Below are 22,542 nucleotides of genomic sequence, written 5' to 3' on the forward strand. Positions count from 1 at the left end.
TAATGTACATTTTACTTAACATTTCTAACATTTACGCCTGTAAGAACTCATAATGTCCTTGAAAATAAGGATCCCTGCTGTAAATCAAGCGAATTGTGCCGATGCAGGAAGAAATGAGTAAATCTATGGCTGAAAATGCCTCAGGAATCGAACAAGCGTTCTCACCCATGTTTGCACTGTAGAGACACTTTGGTAGGGCATATAAACATTTGTGCAACCCCTTCTGTAATATCTATGAAACAGGCAGAATTAGTTACTGAATCCCGCTCTGACGATGTCCAGCCCACGTATCACAGTAAGGGGCAAATCTGCAAAGTGCAACTTCTGCAACAACAGTCTTTTGGAAATGTTTTTCCTAGTTAGGTAGTGATCCATACTCGTATTGTTATCACTCGACGCAGTTGGTAAGTCGTCATGTGCCTTCGTTCCCTTTTCACCTTCCCTATCCTCCTTCTCTACATACCGCACAACCGTACCCTATCCAACACCCCATAAGAACCTCATCCATACCAAAAGACACAAGATGCACACACAACTACATCTTTTCGCAGACAAGCTCTTAAACACTCGCTCAACACAGTCAAGCAAATGACCTTGCTGGATCATGCATAACAACCTAAATATTCTATTCTTTATAAAGACCTGGCTTACCCCCACATCGCCCCCTGTCTTTGAAAAAATAATTCCCAATAGTAATATGATCGTCCATGAACTACACACCCACTCAGAACTGATCTCTGTCGGGATCTCTGCCGAGGTTGTGGGTCTATCTCCATCATTGTCCATGTTTAAAGACTTCTCTGATAGACTAACTCTCACACCGGGTTCTCCACCACAATTCAACTCCTCTTTCGCCCACCCGGTCACAGCAAACAGGATCTCCTTCTAACGACACTTTCATGGTGATTTGAGTCTCCGAATGGAGTGCACCATTGAAGTCATGAGATACTCCTTTCTCTACTTCATTGCCTCAGTCTTAAAGACATCTGATGTCACAGTTCCACAGACACAAAGCTGATGTCACAGTTACACACACACACAAATCTGATGTAACAGCTCTACCAGATTCCACAGGCACAACCGTGACCATTTACCTCTGTTTGTGCATTGCCTAACCTGCCAAGTTCCACTGAAAATCGACTGGTCCAACAATTTAGTGATTCCTGCTCATATTTCTACACTTATGTACCGTGACAACAGACGCCACACAGATGGCACGTAGTCACACTAACAAATAGTTGTTTCAAACTCACATGACCAACACATACATTTAAAGTTACAATGACGCACGTGCCCTAACAAAGGAGGGGGCAACACTGATACCCACAAAGACAAACACCTCCTAGCATTCTCATACACAATCTAAATGCAGTGACAGGGTTGTTGACACATGCACAAAAATGTATCTCTTAACATGCATGCACATAAATTGCCTCTTATGTGCCTTGATGAAACATGGACACATGTGTTGAACCAACCCAGCCACGAGTATCTCCTAGCTGCAGCGGCACAGCAAACAGTTGGCACACGTAAGCATATTTTCTTAGCATTTATTCAAAACTCTTGACACAGCTATGTTGTAATGATGTCTTCAAGTGAAAATATCTCTGAACCCACATGAGAGATTTAATAAAACTTACAAATTGCCGTCTTTGGTCATTTATAAATCAAGTGAACTGTCCAGCTGTGCCCTGGCAGAGGCAGAGGATTTCTGATTCCCACAAACCAAACCACTGGTGTGTGGGGGAGGATTGGGAGCAAGTGGAGCTCCGCCTGCCACGAACCAAATTGTCTGCTATAATATATGATGAAACATGCCTTTCCTGTTTTGCTCTTTTTTGTTTAAAACCCAATAAAATATGTTTTAAAAACATAGATTTCTCATTACGTCAAATAAAATAGACTGCTTGATCACTGTGAGGCGAATGAAAAGTTTCTGATAGGAAGCCATAGATAAATGATATGACTATAAACCTTTAGATCCCAAGTGTTACTAAGCGCCAACAGGTCACCCACTTCACACAGGAAACACAACAACTGCTTCACCCCTTGCGATATTTTCAAGACCCGCTGCCTTACTCACAAGGCCCTGATGGGTGGAGCCCCTTTATATGTAAAGGACAAAATAAATTACTACTGTCCTGCAAGAACACTTAGATCTAGTGGCAAGGTATTCATGATTGTTTCCTGCGTCTACGCCACCAGACTGGGCAGTACAGCGTTTTCCTTTCTCGCTCCTTCGGCCTGGAACCAACTTCTGCACCATCTGTGCTGCAGTTCGGGCTTTACCAAGTTTAAAAGACTTTTGAAAGTTTGGCTTTTCTAACTGTTGTGGTGTTTTTTTGTGCTGGTCTAGCACTAAGATATGTCTTCAGGCATGATTTGTTGCGCTATACCAAGTAGAAATAACGTAACATAACAATGTATCTTACAAGGAACCGTTAGGGTGACGCAGCAAAATATATGTTGGACAGACAACACAAAAGGCCCGTATCAGCCAGCACCGCAGTAGGATACGATGCAGAACCGCCAACGCACCACTGGTTGATCACTTTATCGCTACTGGATACTCTGAAATGGATCTAAAATGGACAATCATAACTGTGATCAAAATACCACCAAGAGGGGGTGACATTCACCAGTTGTTGAACAAAGAAGAACTAATATGGATACTGAAAACTAATAGTATCCACAATGGCCTGAACCGACTTGAGGACTGGACCTCTCTATTGTAATTGTACCATGTCAATGTTCGATAATGTTTTAGAATGATTAGCCCAACTTAACTGTTGAATATAGCGCACTTACCCTTCCTTTTAACCAATATGTGATTTTTACATCTTAACTGTTCTCCCTTTTCAATCAATCATTTTTGTTTCTCCTCACCATTGTTTCCTGAAAACCTATAGTTCTCTTAGCTATATATTCTCTTTTTCTCTCACTCGCACTAAGATGGCCGCCGTAATTTACCTTCCACACAGGGCTTCGTGATTTACATTGAGACCTTGCTATCTATTGCGACTCTTCCTTTCTCAATATGGCCGCTGCTATTACCCGTCACATGACCATGATCACATGACCCTCCGCTTCCATTTACACCCGTCCTCCCTTCACTTTCCCGTCAGACCATGAGCATCGACTCAGGCTGTTCGGCACTGGGAACCCCATTACTGGATTGAAAACTTTTCGGTAAGTTTTCGTGCACTTGCGGGTATTTACAATAATTCCTCTCCCCCTCCCCCCCCCACCTCCAGGAATAGCGCTGAATTTGGCTCTCACTTTACAGATAATTATCGCTGAATTATGCATCAACCATCGTAAGTCACTACCACGACTCGGATGACTTGGAACCCTTTCCCGGCACCCTCCATCGTCTCTCCCCCTGACCCTCTCGGTAAGCTGGACCTCCCGTCCCCCTGATTTCTCCACCACCTGTCATACAGGGTACTTTCACTTAGCTACTTTTCACCTTATTTTTAGGCATATCCCTACCAGAGGCTTAATTACCAATTTGGTTCCCCCGTGACAACAACGGATTGTCGTTTGTTGCCCTTCAATTGCTCTTCAAGCAGAAAGCATGCATGCCTTCTCGCCGATCTTTTACCAGCACTAACTTCCCCATGAGCACAGTCGCTACCTCATCTATTCTTGCCATTTCCTGCGACGCGGCCCTCCATCATTCTCCTGCAATTTCCATATTTCCGGTTCTTCTCTTTCAAATATTACTCGCAACACTATCTCTGGTGTCTTTCTTTTCAAATCCTAACACGACCCGGTTTTTTAACTTGTTCATCCTCACTCATTTCTTTGAAAAATTGGTTTAATAATGTTCATATACACAACCAATAATGTAATGTTTGTGGTTTACCCAATGCCCATTATAAACGTATGTTTTTTCTCCTTTTCTCTCCTTTTTTCTCCCTCGAAACCCTCCTTTATCTCAAAGGTTTACGCATTTTAGCAATTTTTCACTGTATACATACTGGCGATATTATCTAATTTTACGACAATTGTAAGCAGGCATGTATAAATATAATGTCCTGCAGATGGTCCCAATAATTTTTGCGAGGGATCGAAACGCTGTTGACAGTCTTTACATCATATGCAATTAATATATTGTAACGCTTAATGTGCAATGGTGTTTTCACGTTACATGAGTTTGCTATAATTATACAACGCAGACACGTTCTGTTTTTCCTGAACCTTTCTTCATTTGTTTTTGTCCCTTTGTTTTCTTGTGTCAGTAGGACGTTGGATATGTCCCACTTGAATTTTTTTGTATATACCTTTTTCATGTATTTATCTTGAGATTAAAACCTTGTCCGGCTGGATAGAGAATATAGCTTCTATTTAGACTATATTTATTCTTCTTTATAATCCTAAATTGTCTAGGGGACCCCTGTTCTCAAAAAAATACCCATTCTGTGCTAAGCACACTCCACAAATCAGAGCCCTTTAAATGGATGCGCAGATTGACTGGCGGCCAATGCGGAGGGTTGGGAGCTGCGGACACGTGTCACACAAACAGAGGGTTACCACTATATTCCTCATTTTACCTGGAATATACATGTATGGATTAGAATCACTAGGAGGGTTCATAACAATGCTACTGTGAAGGCACAGAACGCTATTATCATTCAACCTACAACACTATAATCTTAACTCTGGAAAGATATAAATGTCAGGGTTTGAAAAGCTAGTACAGCTCGGTCTAGAGACCCAGTACTAAAAGGATTGGGAAACTGTTAGGTCAAGGGTTTTGAACCCTAATTCTCGGAGGGTCAGAAATCTAATGTTGTTTAAGTTTGGAAAGCACCAAGAGCAAGGGCCCAGGAAAGTATAACTAGTTGGATTTGAAAAGCTATAACTGCAATGACACCTTAATAAATTGTGAGCTCCCTGGAAACAATGTACATTTAGGCCCCTTTTCAGCTAATTCAAGCCCTCATGATGCCAAACAATATTGAATAATTCATTAAACTTTCGCCAGTAAAACAATCTGAAAGCTCAAGCTCCTGGGCCTCCCGCCTGTCATATAGCGCCAAAAGAAGTCTTGAACAAACATTGAAAAAGCCATTTGTTTTTGTGCTTGATTCCAGGTTTCTTGAGTATTGCAACACAAAAAATATTTTACATGCCTGTCCTTTCCTCTGTACAAAAGAAAAGGTAAAGATGACTTGATGGATGTTTAATGGGCTAGCGGATGTTAAAGAAAATCAAAGCAGTGCATGGATGATTTTCACCATTCCTTAGAGAAATAGCAATATTTTCTCATTAATTCTCTTCCCCTGCCTTGAACCTTCTCTCCTCTTCCTTTGTGTACACTTCTCTGTCTACACTGAGACCCCAGCTCTGTTGAGTAAGAGAAAAAAGAAGAGGGATGGGTAGAGTGGTAAAGAGAACAGTATAGCAAGTGAGATGGGGTAGAGAGACAGCTCAGGAAGGGGAGGTCTAAGGTAAAGAGAGAATGGTGAGGTAGTCATAATGTAAGATAAAGTGAGGTAGGAAGAGGTAGGTAGAAATAGAGAGGTACAGAGAAAGGTAATGTTTTAGAGTGAGGTAGAGAACTAAAGATAGGGAAAGCACACGTGTGAAAAGGGAGAGTGATGGGGTGCACCGAGTGCTGATGGAGGGAGAGAGAGAGATAGAAAGATATATATATATATATATATATATATGTAGAGAGAGAGAGAGAGAGAGATAGAGAGAGAGAGAAAGGGTGGTCAAAGAGGTGAGTTGTAAAAAAGGTAGAAGAAGAGAGATAGAGCTAGATAGGTTAGGGGGTACTGACAGAAGTATAGGGAAAGGCAAGGTAGAGGAGCAGTGATAATGTAGAGAGAGTCACAAAATAAGATGTAGGTTGTAAAAAGACAGATAGGGCAAAGACAGTAGTGAGGCATGGAGAATAGTAGCGAGAGGGGTGAAGAAAAGAAAAAGGGATGGGGTGTACAGAGAAGAGTTGAATAGGAGAGACAGGTGTGGGGTAGAACAAGATAAGCACATTTAATTCAGTGGAAGAGAGAGTGGGAGGTACATAGACAGGTAAAGAAAGGGAAGTGCGGTGCAGGGTCATTTATAAAGGGAGCGATAAATAGGTGAGGTACAGACTATGAGATGAAATAGAGAAGTAGACACAGAAATAATAGAGAGAGGAGACAATGGGAGCAAAACAATCAGAGCCAGGGAGTGTGAGATAGCATATAAAGGTTGAGGGAACATAATTAGAAAGAGAGATTTGGGGGATGGAGAGATGAGGTTGTGAATTAATGATGAGGCAGACTGATAGGTTAAATACTGATAAGAAGCAGTTGAATAGTGAAAGATTAGGTAGTGAGAGAGATGTAAGGTAGAGACAAAATGTGACAAGAAAAGAGGAACAAGGCACACAGAAGTGAGGTATAGTTTTGAGGTAGAGAGATGTGAAAGAGAGGTGGAGAGAGGCGAGACAGAGATGAGGATGATATAAAGGTGAAGTAGCTGGAGGAGATACAAAGGGTCGTGAGTTAGAAAGGAACAGCGATGTGGGTGATGTGCAGAGAGAGCGGTCAAGTATAGAGCATTGAGGTAGATGGATTAGTGAGAGAGAGGCAGGTAGACAGAGGTGTGGGTGATAGAAACAGATGTACTGAAAGGGAGGTGAAGTAGACAGAGTTGAGGAAGAGATAACAGGGGTAGGTCCACAGAGATGTAGGGACCAATAGCGAGAGAGAGAAAAGGGTAGGGGTGAGGTAGAAGAGACGAGGTGAAGTAAGGAGAGAAGCATGAGAGAGAAACGTAAGTGAGGCAGAAAAAGAGGTGGCGGGTGGTAGAGAGAGGGGACAGAGGTAGTTAAAGAGTGGAGGTGATAGAAAGAGAAGTGTAGTTGAGTGAAGGGAAGGGGTTTAATTATTCTCCAACATAAATGGGGAAATAAAAGAACTACTGGTATTTGTGATACAAAAGGAAAAAGATTTTGGATAAACTTAAAAATAGATGTTGCTTAAACTAGGAACATCCCATATATTATTTGGAATTTAATACCCCTAACAATTAATCTGTTACTTACAATGTCCTTATACAAACCTGGATTATTTGTCCCATGTACTGTGAGTGATCACATTATTACAGTGGGCCCTGAGCATGCTATTACCAAGAGTATGCAAACTATTGCTATCAAAGTGGTCTTAACTGTATATTGATGAAGGCCAAGGAGACTCCTCCCACGCTGGTCAGACACATGTATACCAAGTTAGCCAAAACTATTAGTACAGCCAAATCCAAGGAAGGTTTTACTGTCCGTATTCAGAATATCAATAAATAGGACTTCAATGTTTTAAGAGTAAAACATGAGAGTAAAGAAGGTTTGTTTCAGAGGCCAACCCTCTATACTGTATGCAGCGGCTCTGACTTATTGCAAGGTTTATCACTTGAAACACCAACCTCATGCAAATGTTTGATGATGAATGCTACTACTTCCACTCTGTTAGCTGCAGGGAGTTGTCAAGATGTGAGCTTTAGCAATGGTTCCCTTTGTACAGCGCGTCTTTCAAATAGACTTATTGTGGTGATACATACTAAGCTAGCATGACAGCACGAGGCAGCTGTCACTTGTGGAATGTGTTGTTTTGGAAGTCTGCTTGTGATCTCTGAACTCCTTACAGATCTATATGCCGATTTGGGTACTTCTGTTATTTAAGGCTAGTACTGTTTCTCTATAATATAATGTGTATTAGAACATTGGAATGTTGGGAGCCCCATTGAAGACAATAGAGTGCTCCCTGCTTCTACGGGCCGGTAAAGGTCCGCAGAGCAACATTCCAATGTTTTACAAAGGCCTCTTGGAGCTCGAGGGGATTTAAATCCCCTCGAGCTTTGAAAGGCCTTTGTTTTATTTGTTAGAACATTCTGCCCTCTAGTGGCAGAATGTTCTAATAGTCTTATAGCCCTTCGTAGCAGGGCTATACCGGCTATTAAAATCCTGTTCCCTTGTTAGAGTCCCTCGCCTTTGGCTCGGGCCTTTAACGCGGGAGCAGGCCTTTAATAGCCGGTAAGGCTCTATTAGAACATTGTAATGTTGGGAGCTCCATTGAAAACAATGGCGCAGCTCCGGGCTTATAATGGCTGGTATAAGCCCGGAGCTCCAACATTCCACTGTTTCTTTGTTCACAGCTGTGGCTGTGAACAAAGGCTTCAGGGAGCCTGAAGGGATTTCAATCCCCTCAATCCCCTTGCGCTCCCTGAAGCCTTTGTTTTATTTGTTAGAACATTTTGCCCTCTAGTGGCAGAATGTTCTAATAGCCTTATAGCCCTTCGGAGCTGGGCTATACCAGCTATTATAGTCCTGCTCCCTTGTTAAAGGCCCTCGCCTTTGGCTCGGGCCGTTTAACGCTGGAGTGGGCCTTTAATAGCCGGTATAGCCAGCTACGGCGGGCTATAAGGCTATAGTAGAACATTGGAGTGTTGCGAACTCCACTGATGACAACAAAGAGGCTCAGGGCTAATAATGGCCTTGTGTATAAACATTGTTTCTGTATCTCCCTTTTTAATTTAGAACATTCTACCCTCAGTGGGTGGGATTTTCTAATAGCCTTATAACCCTTCTGACTCAGGCTATACCGTTTGTTAAATGTCCTCTACCTCGTTATACAACCAGTATAGCCATTAGCAGCAGGCTCAAATGCTATACAATGTTACTGAATCCCCTATAGGATGAGTTCTTCTATGCCTATAATAAATAAATGCATTAACGGAATTAGATGCTGTGAACAGCCTGGCATTCCAGGAGAACTTGGAGGGCAACTTTCAGAAGGCTGCTTGCTTGGAGTAAAGGTCAATGTACATCTTAAATATTACAATACATATTTGCAATATGTTTATCGCATGACACAGGCAATCAATAGCAGTTAAAAGATTAAAAAAGAGTTAAACAAAATAGAGAGTTTGTTGACATCACTCAGCCTCCTGGACACACTACAAAGCTATGTGGTGACTACTTGTGTTCAGCAATCTTTAGGGAATTCGCAAGAGGAAGGTGGTTCTGAGAACTTTTCAAAAATATGTCCAAGCTTGTCTAATTTGCTCTTCTGGGAGGAGAGAAAAAAGTCTAAGGAAATATAAATCATCACCCGGACATGCTATTAATGAGTGTATTTGTGTACTTACCGTTGGCCCAATGTCACCTTGTGGTCCAATCGTTCCTGGTACCCCTGGGGCCCCGGGAGCTCCGGGTCCACCCTGTGTGGGACAAAAGGAAGAACAGTGTTATTAAAAGGGACTGTTTCATGATCCTTGGATCCCTAAATGTGCATTTTGCTTATCTGTAAGGCAGCTGGCTGAGACCCCAAATCAGTATCATTTGGCAGGAAAATGTCGACTACAGCCTCTAGTTTCACTGCTGTGTCAGGATTTCTGACTTACATATTTGTTTCTATAGACAAAGGTCAGTGGGACACATTTCAACCTTTGCACCGAGTTACAAGAATTCAAAAGTCAGCCACTGCCAATGCAGAGAGGCAAAGGTCACAGTCAAATTTATGAAAGCCTTGTTATTAAGTGGTTATTGTTTTCCCATCGTTTTACTTCAATGTATTTTTGTCTTTCGTTCTGTTTTTCTTTGTGCATACTTAATTATGCATTATTTAATTATGCATGGCTTTCGGCACACCCGCAGGCTGGCGGTCATCAGAATGAAGGCAGCATGGTTTAAAACAGAAATCCCAAGGGCACAGGCCCTCGCCATCTATGCACCTAGCATCTGGAACAACATCACTGTAATAACTCCAAACTCCCCCACCCTGTTCCGCTTTAGCAAGGACCTGAAGGCGCACCACATCACAGCACCACAGCGCAGCACCAGCCCACGTCTACACCCAAAGCCTAGCCTCCTCTCCAATCACGTGTTGCTGCATCTTTACCACTGCACAGCGCGCAGCACCCTTTGAGATACATTTGAGCTATACGAGTACCACATACATAACATAGTTTATTATACATTTTCATAAAATGTTTATTTAATACTAATCGTATAGATACAATAACATCTGAAAATATGATGCATACATTTCATAACTATACATCAATTCTCCAATAATCTCCCTGCTATATACTTGTGCTCTTCCTACTTATTTATAGTGCTAGTTCTTCCCTCTTTCTCTTTTCCTCATCCAACCTTAGTTAGAAAGACATACGCTTTCTGAACATAAAGCAAACAGCCTCTACACATAACTCAATAGCAGATTAACAGTGACGTGGAAAACACTAATATGTACTCTTTTGTATACAACACTCATTTGACGTTGTAGTAGTAATAGAAGTTACAACATTCTGATTAGTACTCTGTTGGTAATGCTTTTCATTACTTTTATTTTCCATTAATTTTGAATGTGATATATGAACTTTTTTTGTGTCATTCATTTTTTTCGGGGGGTTATAATTTTTCAATACCTTATCCGCTATGCTTGACTGAGTCGTATTTGTCTTGATACATTTTAATACGTTTACTTAAACTGTTTATGGAGAATGTCGTTCTTTATTTCTTACTGCAGTGTTGCAATGGTGGTTTACTAAGCACCATTTTTTCTTAAAGTTGCCTTGTTGCTTCAGCCAACCTACCAATAGTAAACACATGTTGTATCATTTAAATCTTCCTGCACATATGGCATGGACCAATCTGCGTGCCACTGCCCAACAATGCCATGACGTCTATACTTCATTCAATATTTATCAACCAGTAGCAATCTTTTCATAAAGTATGTATGAACAGGATATCTTTACCAATAATTGCACTTCAGTGCCTTTATGCTACTCTAAATGTCTTTATCATGTCAAATTTAATTTTGTTGCCACTTTCCATTAGTGTTGAGAAGATGCACCCTTTGTTATGCTTAAAAAGTGACTAACTACAAACTTTAACACAGTCACTTTACAGCCAATAAACGAAGAGTGTGAGGAAGTGCTGTTAATGTTACCAGGAGCTTTCTCATGGCATCTTAGCTTTGAAGAAGTAGGTAGCTCCAGTGTGAAAGTACACATGACAATTTAATTAGGAAGGTCTGATACAATGATCCTGTGAAAAAGGGCACAACATCAGCTGTATGGTAATTTAAACAGAAGTGGCAAAAAAGGGGCCACTGCAGGACATGTGCATATATATGTTCCTTTCAATTGAATTTATCATACTACATCTATATTACATGGCTGGCCCTATACAATACTGATGGTGAGCTCAATGCATGGAGACATCTCTAACACTGCTTTGGTTAATGGATGGAAAACAGAACCATTCCTGGTCCAGTTAGAGCGGGTTAAACAAGGCTGCCCACCTTCACCTCTTCTGTTTGTGTTATAAAGCTTGCAATCAAATACATGAGGCAGTGCATGGACATCAAAGGAGTGATGATGTGCAGATCAGCATTCACTGAAGCTGCAGCTTCAGGCTGCACCTATTGACAGATGCCACATTTCAGCCTGTGGGACCCACCGCCATTCCCCTTCAAGCAGGACTTCAAGAAGATTCTAGGAGGAATTGGGGTCGGAATGCGGCTGATCGGCTGAGTTTGCCAGTGCTCCTCCTCCTCTGCCACGTCAGAACGCTACATGCAGCACTCTGTGATGCACGGCACCCGATGGCGGATTTCGACGGCCAGGACTAACCGCGGTCTTTATAGCGGCATTGTTTGCATGCAATAAATTCCAAGCAGATGGGGGAAACAAATTCCAGGCTGCACTCGTCAGCGGTGTGACGCAAGTGAAGATTTTGCTGCCTTTACTGTCACCCGTGAACATCCAGATCTGTGCAGGAAGGTGAAAGTAGACGCACATAAATTGCTTTAAGCCACTTTTTATGGACTCACCACGCAGGAAAGATCAGGAGAGTATGCAAGTTTATGGTGCCTCCTCCACAGTGCCCACCAGGTTTCCCATCTGGGGGTACATCCAGCTGCCTTGTTTGCAGTAGAGCACTTCCCAGTTGGGGTTCACTAGGGAGGGGCCAGAAGTTGCTTCTATTATTTACCAGCCATCCTTAGAGGGAAGATTTCCCCAGATAAACAGCGTGCGGGACCATAGGAGGACACTTTATTAAATACATAGTTTGAAAAAAAGAGAATTACTGTGCACAAAAAAAATGTGAAGTCATTCTAAACCATCAAGGCGCTGCAACCCACTTTGATACGTCAGGTCTGACTTCGTGAGTGAAAAAACGAGTGGGACAAGCAGCAGCACATGCTAATCATACAGCCTCCTCACATAAAGATTGTACAACGTCTAGTAACACAAAAGAATACAATATAAGGACAAGTGAAAGTGTTCTAGGACAGGATCATAGTGACTCTCAAGGGGAAGATCATGAGACCACAGACACCCTCAGGGTAGCTGTACAGACGCAGTCTCACCTGATTAGATTAATGAGCTATTTCGATAATACCTTGCAGAGATCCTTCAGGAGAGAGAGGAGCAGGAGGCCAGCACTGTAAAGCTGAAGGGAATTATGAAATGCCCTCTATTCACGAAGGCGAAAACTGGTCCGAATTTCGGTGGGAATTCCAGCATTGATCAGCTTATGTAGTCAGACAAAGTGCAGCCAGGGGTGTTACAATCTCCACGGGCAGCCATCCTACTCTCTCCGGATACTGAGCCCGTCATTTTGAAATAACTATTGGCATAGACACCTGAAGCTCCATGCCCGATAGGAGAAATCAAGCAGACTGCCCAAGGCAGCAGGGCGTAGAATGAACCTGGCCCGGACTGTGCACAAGAGGACTTGCTCTCTGGGGGCCAGCCACTTACGATGCAGTGGGTCGTTAAGTTCATGCTTAATGTCATCTTGGAGGAAATAAGGGATCTCAAAGCCTCACAAACCCCAGAGATTGCAGCTCTCCATGTCTGACTCAAAAATAGAGGCGACCATGGCTCAAATTCCAGAGAGGCTCAAAGGAGCGGAGGCTCAGATTTCACAGCTAGAAGATCAAGTGGCCATTATGCCAGAGAAGGTCTCTATATTTCAGAAGCAAAAATCCTCAACAGAGTTTAAGCTGGAGGAGTTGGGAAACCGCTCATGCTGCTCGAATCTCCGGATCGTGGGAGGTCCAGAAGGTCTGGAGGGATAGCAAATGCTCAAATGGATTGATGCCTTCATTAAGAAGCATGTTCTCCCGGAAATTGTAGGGATCTCAGATTGACAAAAGCCAATCCCGTTCCAGCTCAACAGCTTCCAAATCAGAAATTCCAGCGTACAATTCTTGTTAACTTTGGAGACTTCCGGGTGAAAGAACGAGTATTATCCGAAGCCATTAAACAGAGGCAGTTCAGTTCACTAGAGGAGCCTCTCTGCCGCATATTTTCCGATATGTCAGCATCCGCAGCTAAATGGAAGAGGGAATTTGTAAAAATGCTTTATCTTTTCAAAGCACAGGGTGCCCAGGAAATGATCGCGCATCAGTCCAAATTGAAGGAGTTAGTAAAAGGGCAATTTCATTTATCCTGCGATGTATCTGAGGAACAGGAACTTCTGCAGTAAATTATTAATAAGTCCTAATTCAGCGATATAGCCCTTTAATCTGCATCTGCACTATTCAGCTCCTACGAGCTGTGCTTAGCATGTTGTTTTTTGATACTCAATGAATTTGATGAATTGGTGTAGTTATGATTTGGTCCTTTTTTCTGTCTCTTTTTCCTTCATCTGCTTCTATTTCCATGCTGTCTTTTCTTTTTCATTGTTGCATGTCCTGACGGGGGTAGGCTTGGAGGAGGAAAGCTGATAGTTCTTAGCACAAGGTCACTATGCTAGCCTTAATGGGTGGAGGAGGGAAAGCATGTCAGATGTGAGTGGAAAGGCAAACCACTCACCTTTGCATTTGGGGGAAGTGAAGGTGGAGGAAGGGAGGGGAAGAAGTAAGAGGGGGAATGGTGGAGGGAAAAAAAAGAAGATCCTAGGCATTCGAAATGGAGTGGCGGGAGCAGTGCGGGAGGCATAAGAAGATAGGCTGTGTTGGACAAATCCGAAGCAGGGACTTTGTAGACTCAGGAAGCTGACAATCAAGGGAAAGATACTGTTTTTTATGCTGTCAGCACTCCAGTATATCACTGGTGCAACCAAGGACAGCCAGGTCATCACTCAGATGATCTACTTCACCTGGAACTTGAAAGTGAACAGAGGGAGATATTTTCAAGTCCCAAGAGAAGGAAGGCAAAATAGTGTCAGGCATCGCCACAATCTTGGGAGGGCTCATCATGTGCCACTGCAAGAGGAAGACCCTTCAGAATGGTAACGACAGCCAGAAAGGCTTCCTGATGGAGAACTTCTTTTCGTTACCAACATGGAGGTACCTCAGGTGGGATGAATGGGTATGCACCATTCCCTGCAAATGGTGAACGCCATGTTACTACGCAAAAGTGCACTTGTCCCTAAACATTGTCCTGAGAATGCTTTTGAGGAATTTTATGGCCGCAATGCATCGACAATTTCCAAGACAAGGATGTATATAAACAATCATGAATCAACAAAATTACTTGTAATGTTTAAGGAAGGAGGAAAACAAAGATCCTGAATCAAACTGTAAATAAAGATACTGAATTCAGAAGTGCCTTGCCTCTAAATCACAAATGAGATTTTGAGTGATTTGATTCACTGAACTTTATTAATGTTTTTACTCAACAATGTATTATATACTTCTTGCAAAAAACCTTTCTGTGTAGATAAATTGGTCAGAATAAAATATGTTAGAGTTATCCAAACATTAATCTTTCTAATGGTTAAGTTATTGGTAAAATATACGACAATTATATAGAATTAAAAAATGATCAAATGTGTACGTGACATAACTAAATGTCGGCAAGTGATAGCAGCATTAATTGGTTATCACTTATTAAGAAGTGATTATAAATTCATCAAGCCCGAGTACACTCTTTTCTTTACATATGCTATGCATAAGTGGAACTTGGGCAGACCAATCTGGACTGGAAACAGCAACCACTAGGCCATTGGACACCAAGATCACCCAAGTGTCAATCCAATCAAAGGATGCCAATGAACAGATTGCTGCCCTGCCCTTGCTGACATCACCACACCTGTTGAATAATGTCCACCCCACCCAGAAGCCTGGCTAACAAGCACAAGCCATGATGGAAATCTACCTGGTGAACGGTGGCTGCTCCCATAAAGAGGTGTGCACAAATTTCCATTGACCCGTTGTACGATCCTCTAATGCTATTCCATTAATGATTACTTTTATTTTTTAAAGGAGCCCCTATATGTTACGTTATGTTAAGTTTATTTGTAAAGCGCAACAGTTACTCTGGGGTGTCCTGGCGCTAGTTACCTGTCATTACAGCTATCACCAACAGAAAAATGTAATTATTGAACAACCATGTTTTCAAGGCCCTTCTGAAAGCCAACAGATCTGTGGCATTTCTGAGATGGGCCGGAAGGTCATTCCAAGCCTTGGCCGCTCCGAAGACAAATCTTCGTCCTTCCCATGATACCTTTTTTGTGGGCGGGACTATCACCATTTTAGCTCCTGCTGAGTGTAGATTTCTTGTGGGTATGTACCGATTAAACTGTTTCTGTAAGTGCTCCGGTCCAATACCTTGGAGTGCTTTAAATACAGTGCACACAGATTTTAAAAGCATTCGCTTTTTCATCGGGAGCCAATGTAGCTTTTTAATTTCGTTGGAGATCGCCGCAAATTTGGGCACCCCTGTAAGTAATCTGGCAGCCGCACTTTGTATCCTTTGGAGTTTATTTAAGAAGTGTTCTTGAATGTTTAAATAAAGGCCATTACAGTAATCAAGTTTTGAGAAAACAAGTGCGGTGACCACTGTTTTCTGACTCCCTGCTGGCAGGAATGGCAATATTTTTTTTACTGTTTTAAGAACAAACGCGGTTGATGATGAAACTGCATTGACTTGGTCGCCCAGGTTTAATTTGTCGTCTACTAGTATTCCCAGGTTTTTTACTTTATTCATGGGAACAGGAAGCGATCCCAGTGTTGATGGCCACCAGCTTGGGTTCCAGAAGTTAGGACCATTCCCAAATACTATGACTTCCGTTTTATTTGAAGTGAGCTTTAGGCAGTTTTTCGCCATCCAACCACTCACTGAAAACGGTTATCCATACCCACCTCCTGTCCTGGCAAAAGAGACACCACGATTTGGGTGTCATCCGCATAGGAGGTGAGATCAAAACCAAAGGTGTTAATAATATGGGCCAGCGAGGAAACATAGACATTGAACAACGTAGGGCTCAATGACCACCCCTGCGGCACCCCGCAGGGCAGAGCAAAGGGTTTTGATTGGTATTCACCCAGGGATACCACTTGTATTCTATCCATAAGGAAGGATTGCAGGAGATTCAAAGCCTTGTCCCGAAGTCCGCATGACCTTAATCAGTCCATCAAGAGGTCATGATGGATCGTATCAAAGGCCGCGGATAAATCCAGTAGAGTCAAGGCGGCCTTTCCGCCTTGATCAACTACTTTCCTAATCTCATCTGTTGTTTTTATTTTTTTTTAAACTTTTCTTTATTGGCATTTATAGACAGCGAAAAAAAACACAGGCACATACGATACCGACATTGACACATAGATGTACATTGCAGGTGCGCCCAGTCATAGTTCTTGCAATCTAGCAGCCTCTCGGCTCCTCAGGCCGTTCATCGCTGTCCCGAGTGGGGCTGCAGATATGGGCCCGATTCCAGCCTCTGAGTGTGCCCTGCTGGAGTGCGCCAAGATCGCCTCGCGGCCGGGGTGCCGTGCTATGCGCCTGAGCCCCCTGTACAGGGCATCGCAGAGGCTATGGTAGTGCGGCCATTGATTAACCGATAACTAACTGGGGGTCGAAAAACCAGGGAAAAGGGGTGCACTGTGTCGCCCATCGGGAGTACTAGTAGCTGCGCGCTCTTGTGATCGGACCATCAAGTGGGAGAGGGCCGGTGTGGGCGCGGACGCGGAGATGGGGAGAGGGCATGGGGGGGGGCAGGAGCAGCGCGCCTGGCCTATGAGGACTCTGGCTGTGGGGCCCCTGGTGGCAACCCCTGCGAGACACCGGGTGCCGGACCTGCCTGCGCGTTGCCCGGGGTGGGGTCCGGAGTGGCGGGCGCCCCCGATGGGTCTATCACTCCCAAACTCGCCACTGCCTCAGTTTCCTGCGTGAATGTGTGCATGAGCATGGCCCAGGGCATGGAGATCGGGTGTTTGCGCATCCCCCGGGCCTCCTCGGTTCTGAGTGTGGTTTCCTCCGCCTTGCCCCACTTCTTGACAGCCCCCACCCATGCCGCTATGGGGGGCCCCACCGGCGCCTTCCAATGCATAGCAATGCAACGTTTAGCGAGGATCAACATTAAGAAAGCAAACCTCCTCTCCACTTTCTGCCGCTTATGCCGACCATGAATTCCCAGCGCACACGCCTCCCATGTGCCCAGGTCCTGGAGCCCTGTGACCGTCTCTAGGGCAGCGTGAATCGTTTGCCAGTAACTGTAGAGCGTCGGACAGTCCCAAAACATGTGCCTAAATGAGGCGCCAGGCTCCGAGCATCTAGGGCAGCCAAACACCCCCTCGGGGAAATATTTCTGCAACTTTTCAGGGGTTAGATACGCCCTATGCAGGATATGCAACTGAATGTTCTTAAACCGATAGTTGCGCGACACTTTCCTAGTGTATTCTAGAGCCCTCGTCCACTCCCTATCATGCAGAGGCCGTTGGAAATCATCTTCCCAGTGTTCCCTGAGGGTCGCCAGCGTTGGGCTCCGCAGGGCTCTCACTGCTTTGTATATCCATGTGACTAAATGGCGGCCGGGCCCCATCTGGAGTACCGCATGAATGACCGGGTGTGAAGGGGGCTCCGCCTCAATCCCCCCCCACAGCCTACGGCAGTCCAGGAGGAGCTGTCTATGCCGCAGGAATTGGCCCCTGGGGAGCTCGAAGTCTCCGACCAGCGCCTCGAAAGGCTGCAGGCTCTCACCAGAGAACAACATCCCCACCTCTGTTACCGCGTGATCCATCCACACCCGCATCATGTGCTCCGTATAGAATGCCCGTCCCCTGGGTAGCCCCACCAGTGGTAACAACGGGGAGTACAGGGGAATCTCATCTGTTGTTTTTATGAGCGTTGACTCCGTACTATGACCACCCCTGAAGCCATATTGAGTTGGATCCAGAGCCTTGGTCTGATGGAGAAAGGCACCAAGTTGTGTATTTAATGCCTTTTCCATCAGTTTTGCTGGTAAAGGGAGCTGTGAGATTGGGCGAAAACTATTTGGGTCATTCGGGTCTAAATTTGGCTTTTTGAGTAGGGGTAGAATTGATGCCACATTCCAGAGCTTAGGAAAAAGCCCAGTATCAATCATATCATTAAAAATGGGCGTGAGTACCTGGGTGATGGGTTCCACCGCTAATTTGGCTACAGCCACCGGACAAGGGTCATATGGTGACCCTGATCTAGCCACTTCGAGAAGGCTGCGTGTTTGGTCTGTGGACAAGGCCTCAAATCTATCACGGACGCCAGGGGGGACTTTGGAGAGCTTATGGTCCTCCTTCTCTATGATACTTCCTACTGCAGTAGAGCCATTGAGTGCCAAAAATATCACTTACACTTTGTCCAGGAAGAATTTGGCAATATTTTCGCAAAGTTCCTGACTAGACTGAACTGTAGCAGGGTGTGGAGACGTCAGATCTAATACTGCTTTAAATAATTCTTTGGCTGAATTTTTTGCCAAATCAATTTTGCTAACAAAGAATTTTTGTTTGGTGGAAAACAGAAGTATACCATTAATTAAGGGATATATTTTTTTTAATGTTAGCAGTATTCAGGAAATATGACTGCAAGGATGAAATGTTGCTATCACCTGTGGCCTCCATTGCCGTTTTCACACACATTTAAAGCGGAACACAAAAAGGCTCCTGTCTTATACATATTAATGAGGCAGGAGGTTTGCAAACTCCAGCAAATGGGCATTTTGCTCCGCAACTGATTTATGAGCTACAGGGGAAAAATAAAGGTCAAGTCGCACATGATGGCAGAGGCCTCGCCAGTGGATCCGGATGTGGAAAATCTAATTGAAAAATATTGAAGTGACTATTTGAAGGCTTTTGTAGCAGTTATCCTCCTATTAAACAAGATGGGGGTTTAATAATCCTTAATTAAGTAGATTTGGTGCAGATTTTGCCACCCCCACGCACCAAAACAAGAGAGCCCAACCCTCCCCCAGCCCAGTTTCTTTGGTACTTGGGTTTTAGGGCCCTTTGAAACAAACGAGTGGCAGAATGAATAAAGTGGTCTATAAGAGGTTTCTTACCAAGACTGAATGAAGCTGTTTAGCTAGAGATAGGCTGGCTGGCATGAGATTAATAAACCAGAAAAGGTATGCCTTTGAGCGCTTTTGATATCACAATGAAGAGAGGGTCTTTGGTGGTGGAGGTTTGTAAAACAACTTAAAGTTGGGCCACTCAACTTTGGAGGCACTTTGAGGTGCTTATCTCCTTACCAACCTGAAGTGCACTCTTACTTGTTTATGTTTATAGTTTTATAGAGTGCATAGCTATCCAAGGGCTTCCCAGCGCTGCGGAGCAGACGGTGAAATGTGGATCAGAGAGCTATCAGGGGATAGCCAGGCATAATCTGCAGATCTTCTGATGAACACTAGGAACAGAGGGACATCACGGCTAATGCTGGAGACACCACGTTGCTTTAATGTGAGAATAACACGCTAGACGTCTTCAAGAAGCAGAGACGGGTAGCTGTGGTGCTAGCACTCATGGAGCCGAGAAGGTACCAAAAAGTTGGCAATTCAGCTTCGAAAGGTTCTTGGGGAGACCAGAAGAACAGCTCTTAAAATCCAACAGCTATGGCCTCGAAGCGCTGAGGCCAGAACACTGAGCTGTTGGACAGCATTAACCATTTTTTGTGGTGGGGCAAATACTGTGCTTAGGTCCTGATATTTGGTGTTAAAGAGCAATCTAAGTGTCGAGAACCCTAACACTGTAAATACATGTGGTGGGATTATACGAAAACAGCTGCCCAAAAAGGACTGATGCCTGATGAGGTCTTTCCGACCCTGGGGGCGGAGGAGTCTCTCCTGCTGCCTTTGCGCATGGTCCTGCCAGAGACTTAGAACATGTTTGAGAGATTGTCATTGTTATTTGCATGGCACTACTCCTTTTGCGGTGCAAGTGAACTAGCCTGTGATTCCGCGTCTTCGATCTAGGGTCGAGGTAACCCTTGTCAGCCCAGAGAGTGATGGAGACATGACCAGTCCTGCCCAGGATGCAATGCACGACTCAGCCAGAAGGAGGCGCTGCAGCACCTGCCATGATGCTGTGCGTTCACGACAACCCCAGACGTGCCCAGTCTATTTCTGGCTTGGAACAGCACTGCCAGCGCTGGTGCCAAGGGGCACAAACGCTAAAACAAAAGCTGAAGCATAATCGTTTTAATCGCTGCAAAGCTGAATGTGCCTTTGTTTTTCAATACCTCTGTAATCAAAGTGCCTTTTCTTAGCTCAAACCCTGAAGTGCATTTATGTTTCAACACTTTTCAATCCTTCTCGAATGAATGGGCAGCTTCCCATATTGTACATGGGCCAGGCTTGGCGTCGAGCTCACGGCTCTTTATAGTAAACACTGTTAGTGCCACAGATATTAATGCCAAAGCATGGCGATGCCACTGTTGGCTCTCGTATTCTGGAGGGTGAGACTTTGCGGATGCAAAATAATAGCGCTAGGAGGCAGTGCAGCACCAAGTGCGGGGTACATTAAAGCGTTTCCAAAAGAAGTCTGTTTTCAGTGTTTATAAACCCCAGATAATGATGTGGCATTATTTCTACTGACAAACTGTTCACTCTGCTATTCCAAAGGAGATGCCCTTATGCGCGCCAGAAATCCATTCGCTACTTGTTCAGTTTTCCCAGCTCTAAAAAGCAGTGTGCTGTGACAAAGCGAGGAAGAAAAATGTTCAGCTTCGTGAAATGTCACTGAGTTGAAAAAGGTAGCTGTTGAGAGGCTGTGAGAGGTAGCAGGAATTACAGGAATCCCACAGCAGAAGGCCTCATGCCTCAGGAATCCAGCCCCTGCTCTGGACATGTGGCTGCACAGACTGACAGCAGAGAGGGACTGTCAGGGGCCCTGTCTATCGCACGCGGCGGCTCTGGCCGCCATTGCCCTTCAATTGTAGGCACTTCGCCTATGGCGGGTACTTGAACTGCCAGGTGGAGATGTCAGGTACGGGAACCACGGAGGCCCAAAAAATGCCACCGGTCATGCTCTACTTTTTTGTGGAGCAACTCGGCTCTGAAATACAGCGCGGTCGTACACCCCCTGCCTAATTGTGCCATGTCCACTTGCTGAGACCAGAGTCGAACTAGACCTGAAAGTAGAACCTTGCACCAAAGTGAAAGTGATCCTCATTAGCGAAAGAGTTGAATTAAAAAAAAAGTGGACCCGTTCTGCAAAGTTTTGTATTTATAAACAACATGCTGTACAGGTGTGAGTGCAGCATTGTGCTTGTTTCAGGCAATCCGTGTCTTAATGTCAGAGAAATGTAAAGAAAAAACTGGCCCAGTAACAGTCAAATAACGGCTCACCCACTGACCGGTCAGACCAGCCCTTCTGGCACTGCTAGACTGCCCTATAGGCCGGTCTGACCCTGGCTGGGACTACTGTTGCACAGTGGGGCGTGATACCGGGCCATAACTCGTAATGCGAACCTCGATGCTGTGTGATATCAAAATACTATGAAGAAACTACGGATTCGCTAAAGTAGCGCATGATCGACGGCATGTTTTGGGCCTCCGTGGTTCCCGTACCTGACAGTTCAAATACCCGCCATAGGTGGAATGTGGCCATGGCTCTCCTAGTTAAATGAGCTTAGAATTCATTTGGGTTTCCGTGGTCCGGTGACCTCGACGCGAGGGTGTTCTTCCCTTGCAGAACTACTATTGTTCTTGACTACTGAAATTACCGGATCTGCGGCGCGATGCTTTAAAAACGTCTGTGATTGCCGAGTTCCTTTGAGGAGCGGCAGGAAATTTCGTTGAATAAATGCAAAACGCGAAACTACCTGTATCACAATGCCAAGCAAGAAATCATTGTAAATAAAAAATGGCAAGCCTACCTCTTCTAACGGGGTTCACGCGCTTTAACAGACAGCTAATTTGTAGGAGTAAAACCACGCCATCTTTTCTTTCCTTTAATGTTCCCGTGGCTCCCAATCTGACATCATGGATGCATGCCTACATGACTTGTACCCTCTTAAAGAGACTGAAGCTTGGGGAATAGGACAGTGACAAAGCACTGTCCTCTCTTTCTGCGATGCAACTGTTAGGTCTCACGGAGGCCCAGCTCGGGGCTTAACATTTGTGAGCGTCCGATCCCGCTCCTCAGCACGGACCGTGGAGACTTCACTTTCATTTGTAGAGACCTCAGATTGGCATTTTTTCAAGGAGCCTTTTACAGTAGCGACCATATTAAAAGTGACGCACTGGCGGCGCAAGGGGCTTGTAAATAAACCCTATTCTTTTTATTACAAGTGTCATGTCGTTGCAACATTACGTCCTTCATGTTAGTTAAAAAACAA

General features: G+C 44.3%; 1 protein-coding gene across 3 annotated transcripts in view; it reads right to left on the reverse strand.

Annotated features, from left to right (window-relative positions):
- COL14A1 (collagen type XIV alpha 1 chain) overlaps window positions 1-22,542 on the reverse strand; it is a 513,241-nt gene that overhangs the window by 26,728 nt on the left and 463,971 nt on the right. For all 3 annotated transcript variants that reach the window (XM_085605041.1, XM_085605042.1, XM_085605043.1), the window contains one exon: window positions 9,142-9,213. In XM_085605041.1, the coding sequence (XP_085461167.1) occupies window positions 9,142-9,213 (72 nt within the window). The remainder of the gene's footprint in view (window positions 1-9,141; window positions 9,214-22,542) is intronic.

Source organism: Triturus cristatus, chromosome 5_1 (genome assembly GCF_964204655.1).
Source record: "Triturus cristatus chromosome 5_1, aTriCri1.1, whole genome shotgun sequence".
Taxonomy (NCBI): domain Eukaryota; kingdom Metazoa; phylum Chordata; class Amphibia; order Caudata; family Salamandridae; genus Triturus; species Triturus cristatus.